This window comes from Numenius arquata, chromosome 5 (assembly GCF_964106895.1).
Source record: "Numenius arquata chromosome 5, bNumArq3.hap1.1, whole genome shotgun sequence".
Classification (NCBI taxonomy): domain Eukaryota; kingdom Metazoa; phylum Chordata; class Aves; order Charadriiformes; family Scolopacidae; genus Numenius; species Numenius arquata.
Window position 1 is genome coordinate 59,264,794 of NC_133580.1, and position 26,243 is coordinate 59,291,036.

General features: G+C 42.3%; 2 protein-coding genes across 3 annotated transcripts in view; one reads left to right on the top strand and one right to left on the bottom strand.

The window, feature by feature from the left end:
• STX18 (syntaxin 18) overlaps positions 1 to 2,716 on the top strand; it is a 68,488-nt gene extending 65,772 nt beyond the window's left edge. Inside the window, exon 11 of the mRNA XM_074147377.1 lies at positions 991 to 2,716. Within this exon, the coding sequence (XP_074003478.1) occupies positions 991 to 1,086 (96 nt within the window). The 3' untranslated portion in view covers positions 1,087 to 2,716. The remainder of the gene's footprint in view (positions 1 to 990) is intronic.
• Positions 2,717 to 3,888: 1,172 nt separating this feature from the next.
• Positions 3,889 to 26,172, bottom strand: NSG1 (neuronal vesicle trafficking associated 1). Of its 2 annotated transcripts, XM_074148022.1 has the most exons (4): positions 26,044 to 26,172; positions 22,418 to 22,534; positions 10,584 to 10,694; positions 3,889 to 4,089 (listed from the first exon to the last, which is right to left on the bottom strand). In XM_074148022.1, exons 1-4 carry the CDS (start codon positions 26,170 to 26,172, stop codon positions 3,889 to 3,891), a joined length of 558 nt encoding a protein of 185 aa, XP_074004123.1. The 2 variants fall into 2 exon arrangements, with proteins under 2 accessions (XP_074004123.1, XP_074004125.1); XM_074148024.1 differs by lacking the exon at positions 22,418 to 22,534.
• Between the last annotated feature and the right edge of the window lie 71 nt (positions 26,173 to 26,243).

The following is a 26,243-nucleotide window of genomic DNA, read 5'->3' on the forward strand; positions in this document are numbered from 1 at the left end:
TTGGAACTTATTTCCACACTTCTTTGAGCAGAGTATCTGGAGTACTCGTTTCCGTAGCTGTCTGATAGGCACGGTGGGATGGCACGCGGTGGGATGGCACGCGGTGGGATGGCATGCGGTGGGGAAGATGTTTGGCTTTTTAAAGACTTAAGTCTAGGACACAGATTTAAATCCTGTGCCTTTAAATTATGATTCCTAAGCGTTTCAGCCAGGATGCTTGGAGGGTATGGAGATGTCAGCTGATCGCCCCCGTGTTCATGGTTAGAGATCAGTATTCAACAACTGGGCACGGACTGAAGTCATTTTTACTTCCTTTTTTTACATTTGTAGGTAGAACTGTTTCTTAAACCACACTGAGAAACAGTAGAGAAAGGTGATAAATACAAAACTTCATCACTCACCTTAATGTTGGTACCACTTTTAAAAAAAAAAATAAATGAGAGAAAAAACCAGGTCCCCTGCTACACACCGGTCTCAGTTTGGTCTCAATTTGTGAAGGAGAATCAAAAAAAAAAAAATAGTTGCTGTGCTGGGTCCTTGCTCCGAGACTGAAACGTGTGACTGACAGCACTAAACCGACCTCTGGCTGTCAGGTTTTGGTTGGTTATTTTCAGTCAGAAGACGTTTATTAGAATGATGAAGGCCAAATTATTTCTAATCGCAGAATTTCACTTCTGGAACTTCAAACTAGCCTCTGAGCATGTATGTTCTGATGTATTTCTTAATGTTTTGAGGATATTTCCATTTTGTGGGATCTTGAGGTTTTTTTTGAAATGACCAATTTTAAGATTTTTGAGAGAAACTTTAGTGTCATCGACCTCGAGAGGTACAGCCAACCTGACTCTTATTCACCTGAAATTAATGGCAAGTTTTGTTCTTTCCCCTCTGGGAGGGAAGAGTGAAGCTGCTCGGTCATCCTGGGTTGTCATTGTTGGAAATTCTACTCTGTGTTCGCTGCTGATGGTAACGGAGATAATCTTTTCCTCACAGGCCATTAAAAACAACGCTGGATTTAGAGTATGGATCCTATTCTTCCTTGTCATGTGTTCATTTTCCTTGCTTTTCCTGGACTGGTATGATAATTAATTAAAAATCTAATCTTGTCTACATGCTTGGTTTGTAGATCTTTTGACTTTTTTTTTCTATGGAGCAGGGTATATGACGTACCTGTGTATTGTACCGCTATGACCGAAATATTTTCCAATAAATACACCTGTGTATGTAGCCCTTAGCGCAGAGGGGGCCGACAGCATTCATTTTAAATCCCTTTATCGAACATAAACCCCCCCTTAATCCTGCAAAGAACACGGAAGCCTTTGAAAGAGCCGGTAAGAGAAGCCCCGAGCTGGAGCAGAGCTAATGGGAGAAAAAAAAACCCGACCCGATAATGGTTTTATCATAGTCCCCCACACGTCTGCCAGGTTTCCAGTCCAGCTCCCAGGGACCAGCCCACATCAAGAGGAAACTGTTACTGGGCAAAAGCATCGGCGCCGTCTCAGGCTTTTCATGCAATCGCAGCGCTTCAGTACACAGCGACGGCTTTGCACGTCTGCGACCTCCCCTTCTCATCCTTTGAAACTACTGGAGTCCGAGATCAGGTTGGTTTAATGATAGTGATAGTTAACTCAAAAGCTTTACTTCTAGGTGAAAGAGAGAGACAACACAAACCAGGTTGTGCAATGAAACGTGTTCTGAGATGTCAGAACAAAGCCAGAGGATAAGACAATATTAAAGCCAAAATATTCAAAAGAACTAAAACTGGGAGCAAAAAAAGTCTCAAAACCAACTGCAGATAAGAATCAATAAACTCCCTCTTGTTAAATCAGAGAAAAAGATGGTTTTGACTTCAAGAATCATAATCAACGTGTTTCTCCTAGATGGTAAAGCTTCGTGGTTTTTAATGTTAGTTGTTATGAGAGAGAGAAATAAGTTGTTTCTCATCGGTATTTACTTGTGCATTAAAGCTTTTATTATCCTAAATTGAAGGGGAGATGTATCATGAATCACTTCTATGTAGGACAGTCTCGGGGAACAGATCTTTTCATCTTGTAAAATCTGAATGTCCTCTAGAAATATGTTGAAATGAATTGTCTGGTTTGCTATCTCTCTTCTGAAATGTGTATTTCTATACATTGTAAGCAACAAGCAGCAGCATCCTTGCTCTCTACTCTGCACGGAGTGAAAATGTCAAAAGTTACGTGGGAATTAATTACATTCAATAAAGCACACACCTGTTAGAAAATGCAAACATGGTATGTTTTGAATATCTTAATATAAGCTTGAACTTTTTAAATGCAAAGAAAAATTTGGCACACAATTTATTGCTTTTTATGCATCCCACATACCAGAATGACTTAATAAAAAGCCTTTTACAGATATTACCGAGTAATGCACATTTCGGATCAAACCTGGTTATTTTTACTGTATTGTTGATAAAGCAATTCTACCAGAGAAAAAATAAAGGGAGAGCTGACCATGTTTGTTCTGCTATAGAACTTGATGTTTTCCCTTCATTTTTGTAGAATCTCCACTCAAAAAAACAATGGAACTTTTGACATGTCCACTACGCCTTGTCCCATTCAAGTTACGAAGAAAAAAGGTGACTTGCTTGCCCAGATGCTTCACACACTTATTTCACCTGTTAAATTAATAAGATGTCTTTTTTTGTAATATATATTTAAGATTTATAATAAAAATGAAAACATGGTTTCACACAAAGAAGAGAGAAGTTTGTAATTACAATGGAACTTTAACGTGCATCCACAATACTATGTTCCTCTACATCTTTTCCCCTCCCAAGCCACACAGAAACAGTTCTATTCTTCACTCAGTTTCACACAGAGCTTTAAAACAGCCAGTTGTGTCTCTAATACGCTATTGTTTCACTTGTGATGCTCTGTGTTTTAAAAAGTATCAAACTGCAAACCATACAGAAACGGAAAGCTCTTTCTAATTCATAAAAAGGGAAAATGTTCATGTAATAAAAGAGAAAATTTAGACACACTACTCCCTCAGCTGTATCCAACAAATTACATCGTGGACTACATCTACTGTGCACAGGCTTTCTGCCTCTGAGGTATGATCAAAAGACGCCGTTTCTCGTAAGACCATCCTGAACTGTATATTTTTTACACTATCCTCAACATCCATCACTAAAACTGTCTGTGGTTTTTTTTCCGTAACGTCTACCTAGTTTGTGTTTCAGTGCACATCCTTACCAAGATGCTAAAGCCACAGTGGAAATGCAGTTAAATCCTGTTGACAGCAATAATAAAACATTGAGCATGCCTTGTTGCAGAGAACTTCATTAGCACTTACAAATCAACAACAGTAAAGAAAATGTAAGAAAAATGCTACCCGACAGTTTCTTTCTCCATACATCAATGCCCACTATCGCTCTTTGCTTGAGCCAAAACTAAATATTAAGTAGAGCTTTCAGCTAACCAAGAGATCACTCTAGTTATGGCTGGGGTGTTTCAGTTTGCAAAATGAGAGAGATAAAAAAATTGATTAATAAATAACGTATCAGTTCAGACAATAGAACATATGATTTCTCTAAGGTCCAAGCCCTGAAAATCCAGTGAAGAAATCTGTCAGTATCCAATAAACTGCAAGAACATATCTAATATTGGATATTTTTTTTTAACATTGAAAATGGTGTCAAAGCTCTAAAGCAATGCTGATATGCACCTTGGTTTATGCCCATGAATGTTCTGCAGCAAGTTTTTGTTGGTTTTTTTTTTCGCAAAGCAGTATCAGCAAACAGAAGCAATTGCACCATAAACATGAGTAACCTCTAAAGTATCCATAATTATATTTAACGAAAAGTTCCTTAAAGTCCCTTAGTTACCTTCAAATGACATAGTGTTTAATAATTAGCTTATCGTACTAAGCTGATTTCTCAGCGGCTTCAGTCTCCTGTTCAGATAGTTTCTCTTCTGACAGTACCGTCATCCAGGGGGACACTGAGCGCGTGATGGTTTGCTTGGCCAGATTGTAGTGGTTTATGACTGTGTAAAACTTCCCTCGAGCGCTGGAGTCTTGTTCCGAGTAGTAGTTTTCCAACCCGGCTGGAATGCACTGATTATTCTGAAAAGAAAAATCCATCACTTTTAGATTACAGATTCGGCCCCAAGCACACCAAAAGCGGGGTAGGTTTTGCTTTTTTTCCTTTTCCTTTTAGCCAGAGCCAACATTTGCTTTCCCCGAGTCAAGATGCAACAGCAATTAGCTACAGTGTTGTCCTACTGTGTTCAAAATGTTCTTCCCCGCCATCCTTCAACTACTCCTGGGTTATACGCCAGAATAATTAACGTACAAGAAACACGCTTGCCTAAAATTATTTTTAGAAGTACTCAATCTCTAGTTCCAGCCATATTTTGCTGGTTTTTTCCTCCCCACCTCGTTCCAGCTGTCTGGGCTACCATTACAGATGTCTGCATCCTACCCTTAGATTAGCTCCGGGCACTTTAATGGGGTGTTTTCGGTCTGAGGGACAGAAATGAATGCAGATCTACTGGTGCCAAGGTACAAACAGTTTTATAGCCCAGTAAATAAGACTTACAGGGAAAACACTGTAGGCGGCCAAGCTTCTGTAGACGCGTGTGTGCACACACACACACAATACTTCACTCTTGATTGTCAGAAAGATGTAGCCAACAACAAGCTTTCAAAAAGCTATCTTTAGCTCCGGGATTACATTATTTAATTTCCCAGCAGCGTAAGAGCACTACACAGAAACTGCTCGATGCTCAGAGCTTTGGGAAGTGCAATACCTGGTTTTAGAGAGTTAAATACTAAGTAGGATCCAAACTTTCCTCTCATCTTAAAAAACCAAAGTGAATGTGCATTAGTCAGCGGGTACCATCCAGCAACCGCCCCAGTGATGATGCAGGAAAAGCATCACCCAGCTATGAAGCAGCAAGTTGCGCTGAAGGAATAAAACAAGGGAGATGTTTCCTCTGAGCCATGGGTTTTGCTCTCGAAGGTGACGGGTCCCCCCCCAGGTCCCCTGCCGCATCTGCCAGTCCTGCCTGGTACCTCAGAGCGCTGGGGGACTCATCGGGGCAATTCAATTGATCCTCTATAGTGTAAGCTACGAGTAGCTGCAGCTTGAAAAAAAAATAAGTTTCATCATTTCTACTCTGACTGCTTTAAGAAAAAAAACCAAAACGCCGTTCGGTCTTCCCGCGTCCAGCACTGGAAGACTAAAATTCCTAACACTGCAGCCCAGTGACTTGGAACTGCCACTGCTCTCACAGAACCTGGCAAACCAAACTTAATAGTGGGAATTTCTGAGCACAAGAACACATGCAGAAATGCCATGGATTTTAGGACCAGATGCTATCATCTCAGACGTGTCCATGATTACTTGTGGGTGGAAGAGAAGAGGAAGAAAGGGAAGAGGAAGAAAGGGAAGAGGAAGAAAGGGAAGAGGAAGAAAGGGAAGAGGAAGAAAGGGAAGAGGAAGAAAGGGAAGAGGAAGAAAGGGAAGAGGAAGAAAGGGAAGAGGAAGAAAGGGAAGAGGAAGAAAGGGAAGAGGAAGAAAGGGAAGAGGAAGAAAGGGAAGAGGAAGAAAGGGAAGAGGAAGAAAGGGAAGAGGAAGAAAGGGAAGAGGAAGAAAGGGAAGAGGAAGAAAGGGAAGAGGAAGAAAGGGAAGAGGAAGAAAGGGAAGAGGAAGAAAGGGAAGAGGAAGAAAGGGAAGAGGAAGAAAGGACATAAATAAGCACCAGTAACAACGGGTTTAAATCCTAAAGCACAAAATGACCGGGGGAAAGATCCCAGACAGTCTTGGCTTAATATGATTTTGCATCCTAGAAATGTTAGAGTGAAAAAAAGCATCAGAAGGTATAAAAGGAAAAAGCAAGAGGACAATTCAAGGATTGGAGCATCTCCCTTATGAAGAAAGGCTGAGAGAGCTGGGACTCTTTAGCCTGGAGAAGGCTGAGGGGAGACCTTATCAATGCTTATAAGTATCTGAAGGGTGGGTTGAAGGAGGAGGGAGGCAGACGCTTTTCAGTGGTTGCCAATGAGAGGACAAGGGGCAACGGGCACAAGCTGGAACATAGGAGGTTCCACTCGAATATGAGAAGAAACTTCTTTACGGTGAGGGTTCCAGAACAGGCTGCCCAGGGAGGTTGTGGAGTCCCCTTCTTCGGAGATTTTCAAGACCCGCCTGGATGCAGTCCTGAGTAACATGCTCTGACATGCTCTGGGCAATCCTGCTTCGGCAGGGGAGTTGGACTAGATGATCTTTATGGTCCCTTCCAACTCTAAAAAATTCAGTGAAATTCAGTGAAATTCAGATCCACAGGAAGCCTTACGACCCCATGGCTACCGACGAACACAATCTTGTGGCAAATCTGAGCGCGGAAAGAAGACTCGCTGTCACAAGATGAACGTGTCTCCCAGGGAGTCACCGCCACAGCGGCTGGGACCTGCTTGTGTGACAAGCCTGGACGTGTGACAGGCTTGCAACAGTACTCAGAGTTGCCACATCCACCTAGGTCCCATTTATTTGTTATCCTTTGTCAACAGCCAGGGCAAGCAATGTGCCCTTGTGGCCAAGAAGGCCAATAGCATCCTGGGGTGCATCAAGAAGACTGGCCAGCAGGTCGAGGGAGGTCATCCTCCCCCCTCTACTCTGCCCTGGTGAGGCCCCATCTGGAGTGCTGTGTCCAGTGCTGGGCTCCCCACTTCAAGAAGGACAGGGTACAGCAGAGGACTACAAAGATGATTAGGGGACTAGAACATCTCTCTTAGGAGGAAAGGCTGAGGGACTTGGGTCTTTTTAGTCTGGAGGAGAGAAGACTGAGGAGGGATCTGATCAACACCTATAAATACTTAAAGGATGGGTGTTAAGAGGACAGGGCCAGTCTTTTTTCAGTGGTGCCCAGTGGCAGGACAAGAGGACATGGGCACAAATTTGAACCTAAGAAGTTCCATCTAAACACGAGGAGGAACTTCATTCCTTTGAGGGTGGCAGAGCGCTGGAACAGGCTGCCCAGAGAGGTGGTGGAGTCTTCTTCTCTGGAAACATTCAAAACCCACCTGGACACGTTCCTGTGCACCCTGCTCTGGGTGGACCTGCGTTGGCAGGGGGGTTGCACTAGATGATCTCCAGAGGTCCCTTCCAACCCCATATCATTCTGTGATTGTGAGGTTACCCCATGGTCCCCATCCTATACATCAGCTACAAAAATAGATTTTAAAAAAATAAATAATCCAGGACAACTCTGGAACAGAGCTATCTGACATGCGTCTTCACCTACATCAACCGTGCCATCTTCTGGAAGTGTTATCCGTGCATTATCTGGGGTAACTGATGCTACTTCTGATGTGCTAAAATGAATAAGAAGTACGTAGACAGAGACATCTTTGCAGTGATTACTTCACCCAGTCATGGGATGCAGTCACAATTCTAAATATTTAAAATGGGGGAAGGAACACAATCCATTGATCTAATGAAATCTGCCAAGGAAATTCAAGCAAATATAATTATCAGTGCTGAAGACAAGCCAAGATTACTGCCAGTCTAACCAAATGCCACAGAATCTTTTGTTGCTTTTAGAAGCAATTTGCTTTGTAACAGGCAAACTGACTCAGTAACATTATTTTTTGTCGTCACAAACATGCACAACATCTGGCAGAAGAGCCTAAAGAAACACACAGCACAGTTTCCATCCTGACTGCATTTTTGCTCCCGGGATTTCACGCTTCTAGAAAAAACAGAAGAAACCTCCCCTTTTACCCCTTGTCCTTGTCTACTGCCCAAGGACAGCCCCTTTGCTCAGCTCCGAGTCAGGGCAAGCCGCTCAGCACTCGGGAGCGACTGGGCGATGGAAACCAGTGCCCATTCTCACTCTGCTGCCCGCCCGAGACCTTCAACTCACACAGAACATCTCTCTCCATCCTTTTTGTTTGTTTCCATGGTTCCCAGGTGAGAGGAGTAGTAAGGAAGACAATAAGGAGAAATGGGGATGCTCCAGAGTGAGTTGCCTGTCTGTGGTTTCTTTCACAACCCTTCCATTTCAGAAATTAGGTATGGGTTAAGGCCTTTGATGACAGAGAAAATCCTGGTTGCCAGTCTGTATCTGGCTGTATTATGATGACTCCTTTTGTTCCTTGGACACAGAGACCCCAGAGGTATCCACTTATAAATAGTATCTTCTGTCATATTCACTTTGCTGGGTCAGGAATTCCAAACTTAATGGCTGATGACATTTTCTTTAATGCATTGGAATTACCTTGTTGTACTGTCCGTGAGTCTGACAGAACGCAGGTGCCGTGTCAAGGAAAGCTGGAGGGTACCAGTATGGAACACACTGAAGCCCTGGAGAAATTCCTCCAGGATGTAAGTGCACTCGGGTCTTTGAGGAAAATTCTGGTGAGTCTCACCAACAGCCAGCGCAGAGCGCGTCAGAGGAGTGAGCTACACGACATCAGTGTTAGGGCTGTGTCAGAAAGCTTGAGCAAGCACAAAGCTGAGGCTGGAGCAGTTTAAGATTGCTATAAAAAGGAACATAAGCACTTTTTAAAGCACACCTTCAAGCCCTGGGTGTGTAGGACAGAAGAAAGGCTGAAAACACTGAAACCTTTGGAACTGCTCCATGTATGAGAGCATCAGAGCAGAGAAGAGCGAGTCTGACTCACAGCTGCGGTAGCTCAGCCTTTGTGCAGAGATCCCGAGGTACCAGGCGTCCTAAGGCAGGGGACACCTTTGCCCTTAACCAGGAAATCACATCAGCATCCAACGCCTGGGGACGTCCAGGCCAGAGAATGTTGTTGAGTCCACCTGAAGCACAAAGCCATTCCAGAGAGACGTTGGTCACAAGGTGACAGACTTCATCTCTCTTAGGACATCTGTGCCAAGCTGTGCCACAACGTATTATGGACTCTCCCCAAAAAGGATGCAAAGGCGGCAAATACAAATTCACATCAACACTGGTAGTTTCAGGCCTTGTGTGATTTGTTAACACGTTTATCCTGTAAAGCTCTGAAGAGTTACGTGACCAAAGGTGCTGTGTCTCCTGGCGTTATGCCACCGAGCAGGTAAGAAACAGCCTCCACAAACTCCAGCACTGGGAGGGGAACAGTAACGCAGCCCCGTGGTTGTGCTGCACCTTAAAAACAAAGCATGAGCTGCAGATGTTGTGCCTAACTTCTCCTTCAAACACAGGGCCCTCAAGAGAGACCCAACCAGACACTGCTCACAGTGCAACTGTGAAATATAGCTAAGAAACTGTTCTCCGCTTAAATGTTTGTGACACTAAGAAGAAGAGACAAAAGAAGCCAGAAGGCTGCAACGCAAGGGAAGGGACAACACGGTGTGAAAGGAAGCAGCAGCAGCAGACGGTTACTAGACTTATGACAGGAGCATGTAACCGGCTGTTGCTGTCAAGTCAGGATCACATCAAGACGGGCTCGGTAGGAACATACAGTCCTTATTTCAAACTGCTCAAAGCCAAGAGAAAGCTTCAGAAAAAAAGGCCCGTGAGACAGGAACACAAAGGGGTTTCAGTGCTTGTCTGAGACAATACCAAAACCTGCAGAACCAAAAGCTGGATCTCCTGAGTTACAGCCAAATATTTTAACCAAAGCATCTTTTGCTCTTCAACCAAGGGAAAGCAGTGACCTAAAACCGAACGCTTGGAGCCCCGTTAATCCAGCTGGGCATCACTGACTGTAACTGTAGACTAGACTCTTGTAAGATATTAGTGTGCCTGAAGAGACAGAATCCAAAGTCCCAAAAAGGATCATCAAGCAGTGCTGAGCCAGCCGTTCCTTCTGAAATCCTTCTGAAGATTCGTGACTGAATATTCTTAAAAAATTAGAGGGAAGAATGCCATTATCATTGCTATTTTTCTTGTCTAATTACAGCCAAGTTCAACCCTGCTAAATTTACAACTGAGAAATCAATGTTACCTCTCTGACTTTCATCCCAGGTCAGAGCTGAGGAGCCAGCACTGCCATCTCACACAGACGAAGAGAGCCCCAGCCTCCCTTCCGGTTAGAACCGGTATTTTTTTCCAATAAATGTGTTTTCCCTTTTTTGGCATCACTTTTGGCCTGTGGCAGTAGGGCTCACAGGTCACTGTTCTAGAACAAGAAGTTCTTTCTCCAAAAATAACCCTAAGGTAACTCTGCTACTCTTAATGAGAACATCACTCTACTGTTTCTTTGACACATATTCCAGAGTCATTTTTTTTTCCTCCAGGTTTTATCATTCTCTTGTTCCCTAAGACATGTGAATTTGGAGGGGCATGCAACATTAAACCATATGACCCAATAAATGAGGGCTTTGTCCAGACAACTGCAGATGAAGTCAGTTTGAAGGATGCTGGTGTTGAGACTTTTGCTGTATTTTCAATGTTTAAAAGCATTAGCAAAGTAACTTTATAAAATTGTGCAACAGTCCAACCTCAATTATAAATTAAGCAGAAACATAGCAGGAAGCACACTAACCTATGAAAACAAACACAAATTTCTATGCAATACAGCATGACTTAATCGAGGTTATGCAGAAAACAACATAGAGATTATTACATACTCTCCTATTTTTCCAGAACGTGCATGTGATTTACCTTGAAAACGAATCCTTCTGGACAGGTATGATCATACTTGTAAACCTTGTAGACTACCAGAAATACAACACACGTTAAGAACGCAAGGGCAAAAAGGACCAGCACAGTTACCTGTGAAGAAAGACAAAACATGTTCACGTTAGTAATGCCCTGCGTGTTACACGGCTGTTTGTTACTGCAGGCGGCAGAAGCCGGCTATGAATGCACTTCACAGTAAAATCAAGCAAAGGATAAAACCAGCTACTTAATTGGAAGCAGCAAGTAAGTGCTTCCACCTCCTCCTTCTCGGAGAAGAAAGCAGATAGCCTGGCCAGTGGCCCGTTGCCCCTGTATTGCAAGGCTTTTTTGGTTGCATTTCTGTTCAGAGCACACGTGAGAACCGAAGGAGGCACTGAGGCAGCTCGGGTCTGCGGCTTTTTCAGTGTTTGGATGATGTAAGTGTAAGTCTGGTTGATGTCAGCTGATAAGCGTGTTTGTTTTCCCTGTGCCTGTCCAAGAATGGAGTCGGATGACAGTAAGCTAGCACAGGTGTCATCCAGATAACACAGAGGTGACTTGAGCAGGACAAGCAGAAAGTAATGTCTGCCCTCTCTTGTTAGGAGGAGAGTTTGCTTCACCTGCTATGAACGTATGGATAGTTACACCAGCAGTCTGCATGCTTGGCTGCTCAGTGCTCCTTAATTTATAGGTTGAAACAGTACTTCTTCATCACACAGAGACTGTACAGGAATAGCTCGCTGCCAGATCCATGAGGGAATACACCGTGTTCAACACGGGGCTCGCCTCAAGGAGTTCTGTCGCACCTCATTCCTCAGAGCTCACAGAGAGGCCACCACAGACTGCACTGCACAGCGCTGGCTTTTCACTGTGTCCTTAAGGACCGCTCTGGTCCTGAGTTTGGGCTGGAGGAAAATCCCAGACACGCCTTAAGGTGAATCTGAAATCAGTGTCAGTATCAAGCTAACCTTTCCCAGGAATAGACTCTGAGCAGCCTTTTAGATGAGATGGGAGACAGAACCATCTCCAGAATTACCTCACCCGCTGACAAGAGAAAGCACAAGATTTTGGCCTAGCAGTTACACTGCAAAGCTCCCTGATTCAAACCCATTTTTGGTGTGAGCTAAACAAAATATCCATTACCCGGACAATCATCCCAGATATGTGTTTGTTTATTATTCTAAAGCTTCTCCTGATAGACAAATGAGTAGCTCAAGGAGGTTACAGCTTAAGAGGACAAGGACAGGACAAGAGAAAATGAGCACAAACTTGAACATGAGGAGGAACTTCTTCACTTTAGGGGTGGCAGAGCCCTGGAACAGGCTGTCCAGAGAGGTGGTGGAGTCTCCGTCTCTGGAGACATTCAAAACCCTCCTGGACACGTTCCTGTGCAGCCTGCTCTAGGTGGACCTGCTCTGGCAGGGGGGTTGGACTAGATGATCTCCAGAGGTCCCTTCCAACCCCATATCATTCTGTGATTCTGTGAAGAGTCGGTGAGCTTTTTTTTTTTTTTTGCAAGTTAGAAAGAAGCCAGCATGTGCTACAGCATAAGAAACATTAACAGAAATAAACAAGATTATGTGATTAACTAATTAAAACAAAGTATAATATCATCTAAATTTTAAAGGAAGAGGAGTAAACCAGCTACATACACTTCCTAAAAAGAGAACTTGAGCACATCAGTGTCAATTACACAAGTAAGAATAATCTAGTATTTGAGAAAGCAACAAAAAAAAAAATTGTAGCTTTGCCTCTTAGTAAAAAACCCATCACACACTCCCTTTTTTGATAAACCCCAGAACTAACAGGATTTGCAACACTGCAAACTGCGTGTGGCAGTGGGACTGGTACGCCGAAGGACTGAGATGAACTTTTAGGGACATCTCATGCTGGGGAAGTGAACTTCATCATGGGCAGACAACAGCAAGTCCTAAATTTCCTGGCTGGAACAAGGCTGGGAAGTACCGTGTGCTGCTGGAGCCAAGGGTTTTATAAGGATTTTTGATAGAAAAAAAAGCAAAATAAGGAGGTCTGGAGGAGAGGCAGGGAGAACTGAAGATCAGAAAGTAATTTAGCAGAAGAAATGTAGATACTAATGTAACAATACCATTCAAAACGAGACATGCAGCAAAGGACCTTTCTGGTTAATAGCAACATCTTCATTTTCTCAGAACAGTCACTGGATTACAAAAAAACATAATAAAAATATCATAATCACTCTCCAAAAACCTCACACTGACATCAATTTTCAAATCCAATTAGTCTTTCCCCAAGTTTATTACTTGTTTGCATACACTAATGTTAACAGGGACAGATCACTCTGCCTTGCCAATCTCCTATTTTCTGCTCGCATCTCCCATGTCTCGGTATGTCCTGCATGAAGCCAAGAGATAAAGGACATTTTTCTTCCTGGTCATTCTCTGTGGTCCAGTTTAATAATGATGACATAACTCCCTCCACTCCCCATTCCTGGCCAAGCCATGCCCTAGTTCAGCCCTTCTCATGAGTTGTTAATCAGGCCTTTCCCTTTCTTCTTCTACAGTTGTTTGGGGCCCCTTCCTGTGTTTTCTCAGCCATCCCACACACACACCTGTACAAGGCCCTTCACACCCTGGCTTGGCCCAAACCTTGTATTCCATCATCCCATCCCTCCCCACAACTGTAATGAGCCTTATTCTCTGTTCTCCCCCAAAAATTCTCCTTGTCCTCCAGGCTCTAGACAAACCAACCTTTCTCCCCTAAGCTTGCAGTTCCCACTTGGAGCTCCTTGGCCCACCTCCTCAATGCCTTGCTGCTATCTCTAAGTCCCAAACACTGCCTGTGTCACACTATGTGGATGCCATACATGGACGCCCATAGTCCACCTGTCCCACCAGGGCAAGGGGCCTTAGCCATGCAGCCCTGTCTGGTGGGCAGCGTGGGAAGATGAGGAAGCAGGAAGGAGGGACCGCTCCTCGCCCAGCCCAACAGCTCTACAACACATACCCACCGGCCCAAGCTGCAGGTTTTGGGTCATTCACTTCCCATGGACTCAAAGTGTATGTCATCCTGTTCCTTTTGCTCTGACAGTCACTGCTCTTGCCCTTAGAGAAGAATAGAAAATGGGGATAGAAAAGATAAAATCCAGATGGGACTATTGCTGAGGCTTCCCATCCCCTACAAGATACATTCCATACTGCCTTCAAGGAAGGGTGCTCCCTCTAGGAGCACAGGTCTGTGACACGGGACAGGGACACCAAGCAGAACAGTTGCTATGGTACAGGTCGAATCAGCTCAGATTTGGCTCCTCCACAAATAGACGTAAACACTTTAAAATGCTTTGAAAAATATTCTCAAATTTCAAAGCATTTTAACCACAGTCCCTGGCCATCCTACTAGCAAGGAATAATAGAATTATAACATTATTTCCCATTCATAACCATTTTGACATACAGATGAGGCCTCAGGAACATACTGTAAAGCTAACAAGCTATTTGTAGTTGGGACCAAATATTAGACAATAGAAAAAATATTTGTATTTCCACAATCACTGCAGAATCACTCTCTCCAAGGCACTGAAACTGTTTTGGAAAGTAATTATGTTTTTTGACAGAGGTCAAAATCCCAGTCTTGTGTGGATTGCTGGAGCCTGGCGAGTTGTGGAGCCACAGCCTCGGGCCTGATTTGCTGAGACACGGAGCATTTACCTGTTTCACCAACCTAAACCTACGTGGAGCTGTAAGTTCTTGTTGCTTGCACCAGTCACATCCAGCCCAGTACTTCTATTGCCACACAGTAAGCCACTGGGAAGGGCTCTCAGGGCTCTTGGTTTGTAACTCTCAAAAAAATCTCTCTCTCACTTACTGTATTTCCTAATGTTATTAATTTTGATATTAACATGTAAATTTTTACTCATTATCTCCAATAATTTGCAATCACATTCCACTTGCAAATCTCTAATCAAGTAAGCCTGTCTCCTTCCTATTAGAAGAGACGCTTCCTTCTCTAGCCATCCTTCAGGATACGAGTAACTTTTAAGTAAAGGACAGTCACACATGCAAACACCACAGATGGCAAGAAATCCATCACTGGATTCCAAGGTGATCCCAATCACCTGTTAATCCAATCCACTTCTCCTTTATAAGCTGAAAATCCTTCTCTTCCTTCTAATAGCCATTTTCCTTCACTCTCATGATAGCCCACCACTGATGGTCCACAACTGTCAGATCACTTCTGAACCTGAGACAGCCAGCTTCTCTCCCCTGCCAGTAACACAGCGCAACCCTCCCTCTCTGCCTCCCCTTCTGAGCCCTCTCCTCCCAGGTGCCTCTCAGAAATAAAAGCACAGGAAGAGGGAAGGCGACAAGCTGCTCTTTAGACCACAAGCTGTCATTTTATTGCTTTCTTCCAGAGCATCTTTGCACACTCACTGTAAACTGAAGGAAAGTTACTCCCTTCTTCCTCCCGAGGCACTAGCAGCAACTTGCTCTCTTCCTCTCTTCAAGGTAGGAGAAGGTGCAATGCATGCACAAGCACCGCTCCCTCTCCTCCAGCAGGAAATCTTCAACCTCTTCTCCTGCTGGCAGCCAGGCTGGCTGAGTGCAGGACCCCACACACCGAGACCAGAAGTCTTCTGAATTACTATGATCATTCACTGCCACGTACTACATCCTGCAGAACTCCAAGGTGCCTGTCACACCACACCAGCAATGGGCTTTTAAAATACTTTTTATGAAATAGCTACAAGACAGCACAAACAAGCGTTCCTTTTAACTAGGAACTCAAAGTGTGGGTTTGTTTTCATCTTGAGAATATCCTTTAAAGTTGGTTTTAAGGGGAACTGGCAGCAAAACTAAGTGAACAGAAAAGATGACAAGATATTATGTATGTGGCCGATTTTTGAATAGATTGTAAGTGAAGAGCAGAAGAAGGACAATGTCTAGCCAGAAGCCATTACAGTAATCGAAATGAGAGATGACTAATGAATGAACTAAGTGTACCCACAGAAAAAAAACTGTCTTCAGTCTCTGTAAGTATTTAGCCAAAATGAGAAACTCACCAGATCTGACAGCTACACTAACATGTAAACAGCTCGTAATAAGGCCTTACCATCAAGATCTGCTAGATCTTCCCAATCAGTCCCTCCTACTTTGCTACAGCTGCAAAACACTGGAAGCTGTATTTTCTCAGCCTGGCGACTGCACTCTCCTCCTTCCTCACTTCACTAATATTTACTGTGCTCCCTTTTTAATCAAGCCAGAATATTACGGCAGAATTTATCAACTGCACTAACTGTGTCAGCTTCTCTTCACACCCTTTACCAGCTGCAGTTCCTTTCTGAACAAATTACAAGTCATGTTTCAAGGCATACACAAAGTCTGCCCCTTTTGCTCGTCTTAGCTTTATCTCCTTCCATTTTCCCTGTATCCCGCTGTCCCACTAAAGCCTGGGTGCCATCTGTTCTCCCTCTGCCTTCACCTCCACCTTTCTTGTCATGCCTCCTCCTCTTCCCTGAAATTCTTTCATTAACTTACTCTTACTGTGCTGCTTTGCACCGCCTTCCCTTCGTGCTTTTTCATCCATCACGCACTTTTCAGCACACAAACCCAGCCAGGAGCATTCCTGGTATCACCAGAAGTGGAACTGAAGTGGAACTAACAAGACATGCAGTAATTTTCACTGCTCAATCACTGGCACTTGGTCACATCTCATCTCTGCTCTACATCTGTGCATTATCTATTTCAACTGCAGCCTCCTGGGAACACAACTTTCGTTTCTGATTTGTCTGTAAAGTGCTAGACACAGACTTGGTGCTAGCACCAAACAAAAAGAGTGAAGACATACATTTAGAGAGCACCTTTCATACGAAGTGATTTATAACCAATTTATGCTTTGCTCACCAGTGAAATTCAAAGCCCTCTGGGATGAAATACAGCAACTCTGTACAACCATTTAGGACAGGAAATTAAGATTATTGCTATCCAATTTAAACTACAAGAGAATTTTAGGCAGGCAGACTGTAATTACAATAGATTGAGTCTGGCTACATCCCACAGACTCGAATTTGTAAAACTTCCCTGCAAATGGCCGTGACCTCCATTTCACCTCTCTCCAATGAATTCCGGCATCTCCAGCTGCACAATGCCCTCTACCAGCGCATCAGAGAACACTGAAATCAGCTCTCCACTTCCCCTAACATTCTTGCTTTTCCAAAATCATACTCTTGTTTGCTATTATCTGGGCCAGTCCCTAGAAGTACACATGAAAAACACATCTGAAACAATGCACTTAAGGATTAAGAAATGTTTAACTTGAAGTAAATGGCAACATGAAAGAAAAAAGGAACAGTCACATCTATACATGCAACATTTGACTCATCCATTTACAACAAAAACAAATTATACGGAACAATCCAAATTATACAGAACAACTTGGTACAATTTCCCATACTTGCTATGGGAATATACATAAATATACAAAATGACCGATGACTCAAAAGACATCCAGGTGCCTCATTTCAGAAGAGTATGTCTAACATCGCGTGTCATGTTTAGCTATGTATGACTGGTATCTATTTATTAAACTCAATTTCTTCACCAGAACATTTCCATCAAACCTTTGTGCTCAAAAAGGATGATAATTTTGGGGTAGACTGTACAGAAAAAGCAGAAGAAATCAAAAATCTGTCCTTCTCAAACAGAGATGACGAAGAGGAGGAGAGGCCTGGATGCTTACCTGCAAGATGACTGGGAGTAGCAGCAAAAAAGGCAGATTGATGAAAGACAGTAAGTGAAAAGAAGCTACAGACCCAGCGCTTATTAACAGTGACAGTGCAAGACAACAGAACCAGCCTGCAAGGGAGCCAATTAACGAAACCTGAGGGAGATACCGTTAGACAAAAACAGGTTAACAAGGCAGTGGCCTTAAGAGTCTAGCACTGCGGCTTAACAAATACAGATAACAAGGCAGTGGCCTTGAGAGTCAGGTGCTGCGGCTTAACAGAGCTGCTCACGACAGCGTTCCCATCATCTTCCATCACATGGCACCATGTATTAGTTTCTTAACTACAGAGATCTGAGGAAGCAGTTCAAGAAACCCTGTGGCCCTGAGATAAGAACCTTGTTACCTTCTCACAGAAACCAAGAAGATATTACTGAGGACAGGAAAAAGGCTGGAAAATGTTACTACAGAAGAGGAAAAAGGCTATGTAAGTGTTACATCTGGAGAGACCCAAAACATCTTCTGTGTCACCAGCATTGCTGGTTCTGGTCAAGAAAAGGATTTATAATGGGTACAACAGCAGAGGACACCTGACTGAGAGCAGGGGAGCTCCTGTTAGGCATCCACTTTACTCAAATCTTCCGGCTCTGACTGTAAAAAATTCCTTTTAGCCAAAAATTTAGCAGGAGGATTGTCAATGTCATATCGGAGAATTATTTAAAAAAATGGAAAAACGACAGTAGTGCTTTACTTACACCAATTGTTTTAAAATAGCAGTTACACTGGAAGAAGAATCTCCTTTATTTTTCTTGCTTGAAGTAATAAAGGAAAAATTCAAAGCCTGCCAAATGCTTATACTTGTGAGCAACTTTAATCCTGTGACTAGTTCTACGGCAAGAAACAGAACTACTCACGGCAGTTAAGTACCTGTCACTTTTCCAGCACTAAGTGACGGACAAAATATACTTAAGGAAGCGATATCCCGTTCGGGAATCAGCTGACATCTCATGCACCTAAGAGACTTTTTAAGGGGGAACAAAGAGCTACTCAACACACAGAGTAATCACACGGAAACAAAGAGGGAAGTATTTTCCTTGTCTCTGATTATTTTTGCAGCAATAATCATCATTGGTTTTACTAAGAACAGGTAAAAAAAGTCTTGAGGCAGAAACATGTTTTAAAGGATGCCCCTTCAAGACAGATAAAAAATGGAATATTTAAATATATATTGCATGCATTTTTTCAGTGTTAAAGTGACCAGGTAAAACTGCAAGAACTGATTTTGAAAGGAAGTCTCAATTCCTCTTCCATAACCTCACACAGACATTTCAACAACTACTTGCTACTTGATAGTACATGGCTTGCACCATATGGTCTTACCACAGAAATAAGCTTGAGGCTTTGGCTCCGGTTAGATGTATGTAGAGATGTCAAGGGTAACGTCTGAAGAAATGAACTGCCTTTGAATAGAACCAAATGGTGGAAGGCATACCACAGCTTGGGTTTATTTAAGGGCTTGAAATTTATTGGGAAACATAAGCGTTTGCTTTCAAAATACTTCTGAATGTTCTTTATTCAGGTTTCCCCAAAGACAGAAAAAAATCTCATGCTTTGATAAAACAGACATTTTTTCCAATTGGTGTGTTTGTGCACAACTGTCAACTGTAGCCCAATCCAGCGGGTGCCAGAACAGACAACCCACTGCAAAGTCCAACTGGAGTTTATAAAAACACTGCTCTGCCAATGGGGGAGGCAAAGGTTTGGCCTTGGGTGACTGATACCGTCAATTTTCTCCTGCAATAGCTTCCTCCTATGTTCTGATTCATCAGAATCCTTTGAGATGACATTTCCAGCCTTGTTATGTTATTCTGTACGGCGGACAATTTACAGGAGAGAAAAATCTGCGTTGTTCAAAGTTGCTTTCCAGATGTGAAGAACCCACATAAGCCTACACGCTGTCCAAAGAACAAAAGCAAGACTTGGCTTTCTCAATGAAAAATAACCTTCACTGAAAAATCTTCCATAGTGTGGTTAGTGCCATAAAACTAAATTAAGACAACAGGGTTCTCAGAATCAGGAAGTCTTCACATTCTTCTGACAGACTCTGATTTGAATTCAGAATGTGGCTTCATACGGGAAAATTACACTTGCAGTTTTCTTTGTAAACATTCTCAGCTCTGTTGTAATAACTGCAGTAATGTGGACTGAATGCAGAAAATACATTTTACAATTTCTTATTCACCCAGCTGCTAAAACACCAAATGATCTACATGACATATGCACATGCTGGAGTTGCTTCATTTGTTATAATGTGTAATTTCTCAAGAAGAACAGCTTTAGATGATCTGCACTGCTGAATCACAAAAATGCAATCTGCTTTGTCCTTATTTAAGAAGTACATCTTAGAATACACATGTGAATTAGTTGTAAATATGACTGACTTTTTTTTATTTTTAGCACAACATTTGGACTGTGTCTTGTGGCAAGCTTATGCATCAGTGATGTACAATATGAAAGTCATTAAAATGGCATCTGAAGCTTTTTTCATGAACACAAGCCAAAGTCAATATCCCACCAGTTAAATAATGCATTTCATAATTATAGCAAATATTTAATTTTCAAACAAATATCCTTTTGCTCTCTCAGAATCAACAGCAGCAGTTAACATGATGGTTCACAATTAATAAGGACCCAGGAGAAAACCTCACACAATCAGTACTTTCATCTACATATTTATGAGATTTCATCAATTATTCATGTAATATTTACTACTGGGAGTGGCGAATATGACAATCATCCCTGCTGGAGAACCAGTCAGTTCTCTTTAAAATGTTGCAAGCAGCATAATTCAATTCTAAAACTGTTATATAGAGATTAAGGGACATTTTAAGGATCTCAATGTTCTGCATGAAACTATTGTTTTCAATTAACTGAACCACAATTTTCCTAATTGATCAACTCCCACACTCTTCTTTTAAAGCCTAGACTTACAGCCACAGTGTGAATCACCCTGCAATTCCCAAGAGACACCAAATCTTACTGAAACCTCTCTCTGATGCAGTAGTTACCTAGCAGCAAAACCTAGCAACCCTGTAGTATGAGATCCCAGAGCGATCATCATAAAGTACTATCTAAAAGACATTTTATTTAAGTATGCCATCCAAAGGTATATAAAATGCAATGCAAATATGCTCAGGCTTCTAACTGCTCAGTTATACAAATTAGAAAAGACTACCCGACAGCACAACAAGCTATTTATTTGTTGTTCAGCTAGGGCTCATTTGCTCAGCTCTCCCAACAAAGACAGCAAGAACCCAGATCTACAAAGGGATGTGCAAAACATTTAGATGAGACTGCGACATTCAAAACCCATCCTTAACTACAACTTAATGTCCGAGCGATGAAATCCCTTAGTCCCTACAGCTAGTAGGTAAGTGTAAAATCCCTCAGGTATATGCTTGGAACCGAAGTCGTAGCAGGGTACTCAAACTAAACACTGTCTCCCCTCTTCTGCAATGCATTTTCAGATCACCATAGCGTGACCAGGATACGCGCAAAAGACCACCAGACAGAAGTCCTCCTTGTTCTGAGCTGTGCCATATCCATCATACCCAACAATATAGTGTGCACAACCCTCACCTGAGAGGAAGGGGACTACTCTCAAGAACTGGTACTATAGTGCCAGGAGGAAAAAGAGAACCTTAGTCAGAATGTAGCATTTTCCCTAAGGGATGGGATGTCCTTGTTCCAAATCAGGGAATAGAAAAACTGGAACTAGGTTCCTTACCTCCTTAGTAAATCCCTGCCACACCCCATAACATCTCCTATTAGCTATCTGGGGTAGTTCCCCACACAGCTTACTGGGAACCTACATGCTTTGCCATATGGCTGAAGACTCCACCAGGTGACCTGCACTTAAAACATTTGTTCTGGCAACAGTCTGCAAAGCTCCTTTGCAAGTGTAGCCTAAAGCACCTAACCCCTCCTTGAGGCTTCACTTTGTTTAGCCCGCTCCAATTCCACCAAGAGCTGCAGATACACTTTGGAGGTAGGGCTGGGCCTGGGCAGCTTTTAGAACCACTGGTCAGGCACAGCTCCTATGTTTTACTCTTTAAACTACAGAATTAGAATCTTTGGCTGTGCCCTAAAACTCCTATCATGCAGAGGTCAGAAGTGTGCAATACAAAGAGAATCCACATCTTTATTGAAACTCGTTTTTTTTTTCCCCTCATACTAAGCATTAGGCTTTCCAAATGTATTTTTACTTGTGCACTCAACAGTGTGGTTACCTACTGTTTAAGACTGCTTTGGCATCCTTGGGTAAGATACCAAATCAACAGCACTGAGAAGCTGTAGTCTTCGTTAATAGATTAGGTAGGAAAGCATGAGCTGAAGTGTCAACGTTCCTGCTTTGTTTTACTCACACGGAGGAAGAAACCCCATCCTCCAGTGAGAAGGGGGAAAGGTAATTTAATCCTTGCACCAGTTAAGCTCTCAGCTTTCCTCCGGGACTACTAAAGGGAGTAATAGGGGTGTGGACACTAAAGAGTAAATCTGAGTCAGACTCTTGCTGAACTGCCATCTGCCAGTAACAGTCGTCACCAAGCTGCAAGATACAATTGGACCTGGGAAACTGATAGCAAAGAGCTCTGGTATACATCCCTGAGCTGCCAAATCATACATTTAACTATAAAAAAAAATACATAATGGGCTATGACAGTGCATTTAAGAGAATGGTTCAGCCACAGTGAAAAATGATAAGCCAAAGAGAAAACAAATATTCTTGTGGTTCTTGTCCTTTGACACTAACAGGAGGTTTATCCACGCCAGGAGAGCTACCTGCGTGCAGCCCACATGCAACCTGGCCAGCCATGTTCTGAAACCCACTCGCTGACAGAAATGCCTTCTCAATTCATCCGCCAGTGAGGGATTACAAGCAATAACGCTGCAAGGTGTGCTTTTGCTTCTAATTGCTAAATACTGAACTACTGTAACATTGGATTTATTTTTCTCATGTCCAGCTATACCCACAACAGCCACTGTTAGTTACAGCCAGTTTTGACTACGATCAGCAATTGATTTTAAGCACTTCTGTGAGCACAACTGAGTCATTAGCATCTTCAGGCAGCACTGCTTACCTTAAATCTTTCTGAAACCCCTTCAGTGATGCTGATTGTGAACTCAGCTATTTTAGGAGTACGGAACTTTCCCTTCTTGCGATCAGGTTCATATTCTGTTTTTGTTTTGACCACAACCTGTAAAAAAAAAAAAATTATCAAAAAGCTATCAACTAAAACTAGCCACGGGAATCTTATTTATTCATTAACTCTTCTTTTACCTGCTTACGAGCGCACAATGGTTTTTTACCCCCACTTTGTGTAATTCTTCTTTGGAAGCTCTAAGCCATTAGTTATTTTTCCTGTCATAGCAATCATCAACAAAATTATCTCTCTGAGTGGTTTTGATGGATCTACAGGAAGACTGGTTATGCAACAATTTCACAACCGTTCAATCTTTTTGGCTGTGGTGGTACTGTGCTGCTATATAAGGCAAACATCTACTTAGTTCAAATCCAAATCATGAAGCTTCCCGCTTTGTATAGTTTGAAAATAGCCACCTCCGTTTGCTTCAGGAGATCTCATTAATGGGTTTTCAAACTGGAGGCCAACAGGATGAGACAAGTACTGAAGAGCACCCATAGAAATCGAGCAGATGACGATGCTGCTAGTAGCCATGTTCTTTGATAGCAGGATTTTGAGTTTAAAAGAAGTGGAATGACCCATCTAGTTGCTATTCACTATGTGCTAGACTACAGCTCTTGGCACTCTTTTTTTAACATCTAACTTTTGAGTTATCAGCTGCAAGCAGCAAGATGCACACAAACCCTTGCGTTAATGAGATTTCTCGAAACACGCAAGGCTCTTCAACTTCAGTTTATTCCTTGCTATGAGCTATTGCCCCAAGCTACACAATTTAGCACCTTACCTGTATTCCTAAAATATTCATTACGTCAGTCATCTCTCTCTAGTGCTCTCCTAGGCATTCTAATTGTACAAAATTTTCACAAACCTAACCTATTTGCCTCATTTTTGCCTTCTACAATTTTTCAAGATCTTTCTCAAAGCATCACTTCTCAAGGTAGGGTGCAGTTTATTGTACTGACAGTGCTAGTTAAGATTGGCTCAACTTTCTCTGTTGTTCCAAAGAATAAATATCTAGATGCTTGTAGATTTTCAGAACCAGACTCTATCTTTAGAGCAGCCTGTGGTATCAATAGCAACTACATTATTCTGAAATTAAGATCGTGACACTCAGATGTAGCCAGGTACCGAAATTAAAGCTTTGGGTTCCCCTCTCCTCACTTCCCTGAAATGGTACCCAGAATGTGTAACTGTACCTAGACTCAGTCCCACAAAGCTTATTAGACACTTTTACAGCATTATACACACATGTGCAGGACATAGGTAGTTTCTAAATCTATTTCACCTAAAATTAATAAAATAACAATTATAAGTGTATAACTTTACAATTGCTCAACAGCACCGTGGAAGTAAACCATCTGAAGATTTCTGGAATGCTTTTTAACATTTTACTTCACTTCCTCCCCCCTTTATGTTGCATAATGTCAGGCAACTCAAAATCACATTCAGCTGACACTGAACGTACAGTTCTATCTGCCTGGTTATGTAATGTCTTCTTTTGTTTAACATACCTAAATATGAATTTAAATTAGCTCATCCCTTTAATTTAGAAGCTGTCAAAATCATCAAATTCTTAGCACTGTAGTCACTACTGTTCAAGAAGTTATGCTTCAACAAGCATGCTGGAGCCTTGTAAGTGAATAATAAGCATAGATATATGAAGTATGTACTTCTGTTTATTATACATGAGTGTCTTCGTACTTAAGAATTTGATCTGTATGTCAATCTTGACTTAATATTGGTTCTTTTTTTCACATCAGTCACTACCACTGCCTTGGAGCCTGCAGCAACCAGTAAAGACACACTTACGTGACTAACCAGACAGTTACAGAAGGAAACCAGTAGGACCAATAAATACAAATTTTTATTTTTTGCCCTCTGTTTGCAAAAGGAAAGGAAACCTAATACAGAAATAGACAGTGGAAGAGCCAATCAAATATTCCTTTTATTTAAGCTTCCAGCCCAGTTGTACGCTTGCTTTCATTCAAGGCACACATCATGAAGGTGGGAGGAGTTCCACCCCATTCTAGCAGGAGCAATCAGGCTGGCAGAGAACCTCCTGGGTTCACCCCAGAGGCTCGGCTCAGGTTAAGCCTACCCCCTTACAGGTCCCTAGTCCAGACTGCTGCTTAGCAGTGCAGCAACACAACAAATTCCTTTGGATGTTGGTCCTTGGTAATCGGTTATATCCAGTTGCCAGTTGGCAGGCGTATCAGATGCTCTAAGACTTAACTTGTTTTAAAGCCTCAGGGTGCAATTTTGTCCTCAGTTACAAGATTTACACCCATGTAACAGAGGGCAGAAAATGGACCCTCAGGCTCTCCAACAGCTGTTACGGCTTATTGCATTTCTGCCTGCCAACTGGTCACCACACACAACACAGAATGATGTTGATAGCAATTAAAATGGAGGTAACAAATTTATTTGTATTGCCTACGAGCAATGCTCCACCGAGGCAAATTTCATAAGCTAAAATTCTTTACCCCGAGAGAGGACTATGTGAATTTTTTTTTGAGCTATGAGGAATGTATGGCTGACAGTTTATCTACAAGTAGAATTGAGCTTGTGAACGACATAACGCCAAAAATAAAAATCAGCATGAAGGTATTACTATTTTGCAGTATTTTTGTATTTTTCAAAGACTGCAAAGCTTTTTTGCCAGATGCATATGTGAGAAATGTGCAAGTAAGTATCCTACTAAAATAGGATACTGAAAAACAGAATACTGAAATATCTGAAAAATTATCCTACTACCATATGCCTTACCTGTAGTAACACGTAAATGATTTCTTTATTGTTAAGAGAATAAACATATTTACAGGCTATCACTTCACCTTCCTACATCCTTAAAATTAAATCCTTAGTAATCAAGCCATGTAATGATGAATCCAGGATGCACATTTCCCTTCCAACCTGTAAGCAGCACATTGGACTGCTCCCTTTGAGCTATGGAGCATCTGAATCACCTATTTGGAGGGTTTTGAACCAAATTAGTTGACAAGGAGAAAACTCAGTAGCCTGTTCTCATCTTGTTATTTCAGGTTGTCTGGGGCTAGCGTTAATTTCCTACTGAAGCACAGAAAGAACATGGAAGTTCTTTCTCTCTGTGGCCAGTTTGCCCACATACATCTTGTGGAGATATAAAGCTGTGCTTTATCCCCTCATCAGGGGGGGCTTTTTCTGGGCAGAGAAAATTCACGTCGTTCACAGAAAATACACAGTACCTTGCAGGTACAAATAAGAAAGATACAGAATTGGAAGGGCTATAACAACACAGCATAGAGAAGCCTGCATTTGTATGTCTATATATTTCATACAGCAGCACTGAAACCTAGACATGTTTATTACTAACATTTCCCACTGCTTTTTAATGCAAATCACTACCACTGGATTTTCATTAGCTTAACTGTTACGGTTTTTTTCCTCAGAGGGAACTAGCACGGCTTAAAACATTCCGTATTTCTTGACGTTTCTAAGCTGCTAGTTACACGTAACCTACTCTTTTGTTGTTTGCCTGAGATTTGGGTGTGATTCTCCAGGGTGGAAACTAAAGCCTACTGTACCTTATCAGGAGGTGGGAACTGGAGCTGATTGACATCCAGGGGTGTGATCAGGGGGATGGTGTCAAATCCATCCTCCAAAAGGGGCTGCTTTGTGCTCTTCTCGCTGAAATTGTTCCCCAGTTTCACCATTCTTCCAGGATAGAGGGATTTTCTGCTGGCACACACAGGCACAGAAACACAAAATGTCAGAAACTGGGGAT

Coding starts and splice junctions, on each gene's coding strand:
- NSG1 (XM_074148022.1), bottom strand. CDS start 26,172: ATGGTGAAACTGGGGAACAATTTCAGCGAGAAGAGCACAAAGCAGCCC. Junction 22,535..26,043: donor AGTTCCCACCTCCTGATAAG/GTACAGTAGGCT, acceptor TTTTTTTTACAG/GTTGTGGTCAAAACAAAAAC. Junction 10,695..22,417: donor GGGTTTCAGAAAGATTTAAG/GTAAGCAGTGCT, acceptor CTTTCTTCACAG/GTAACTGTGCTGGTCCTTTT.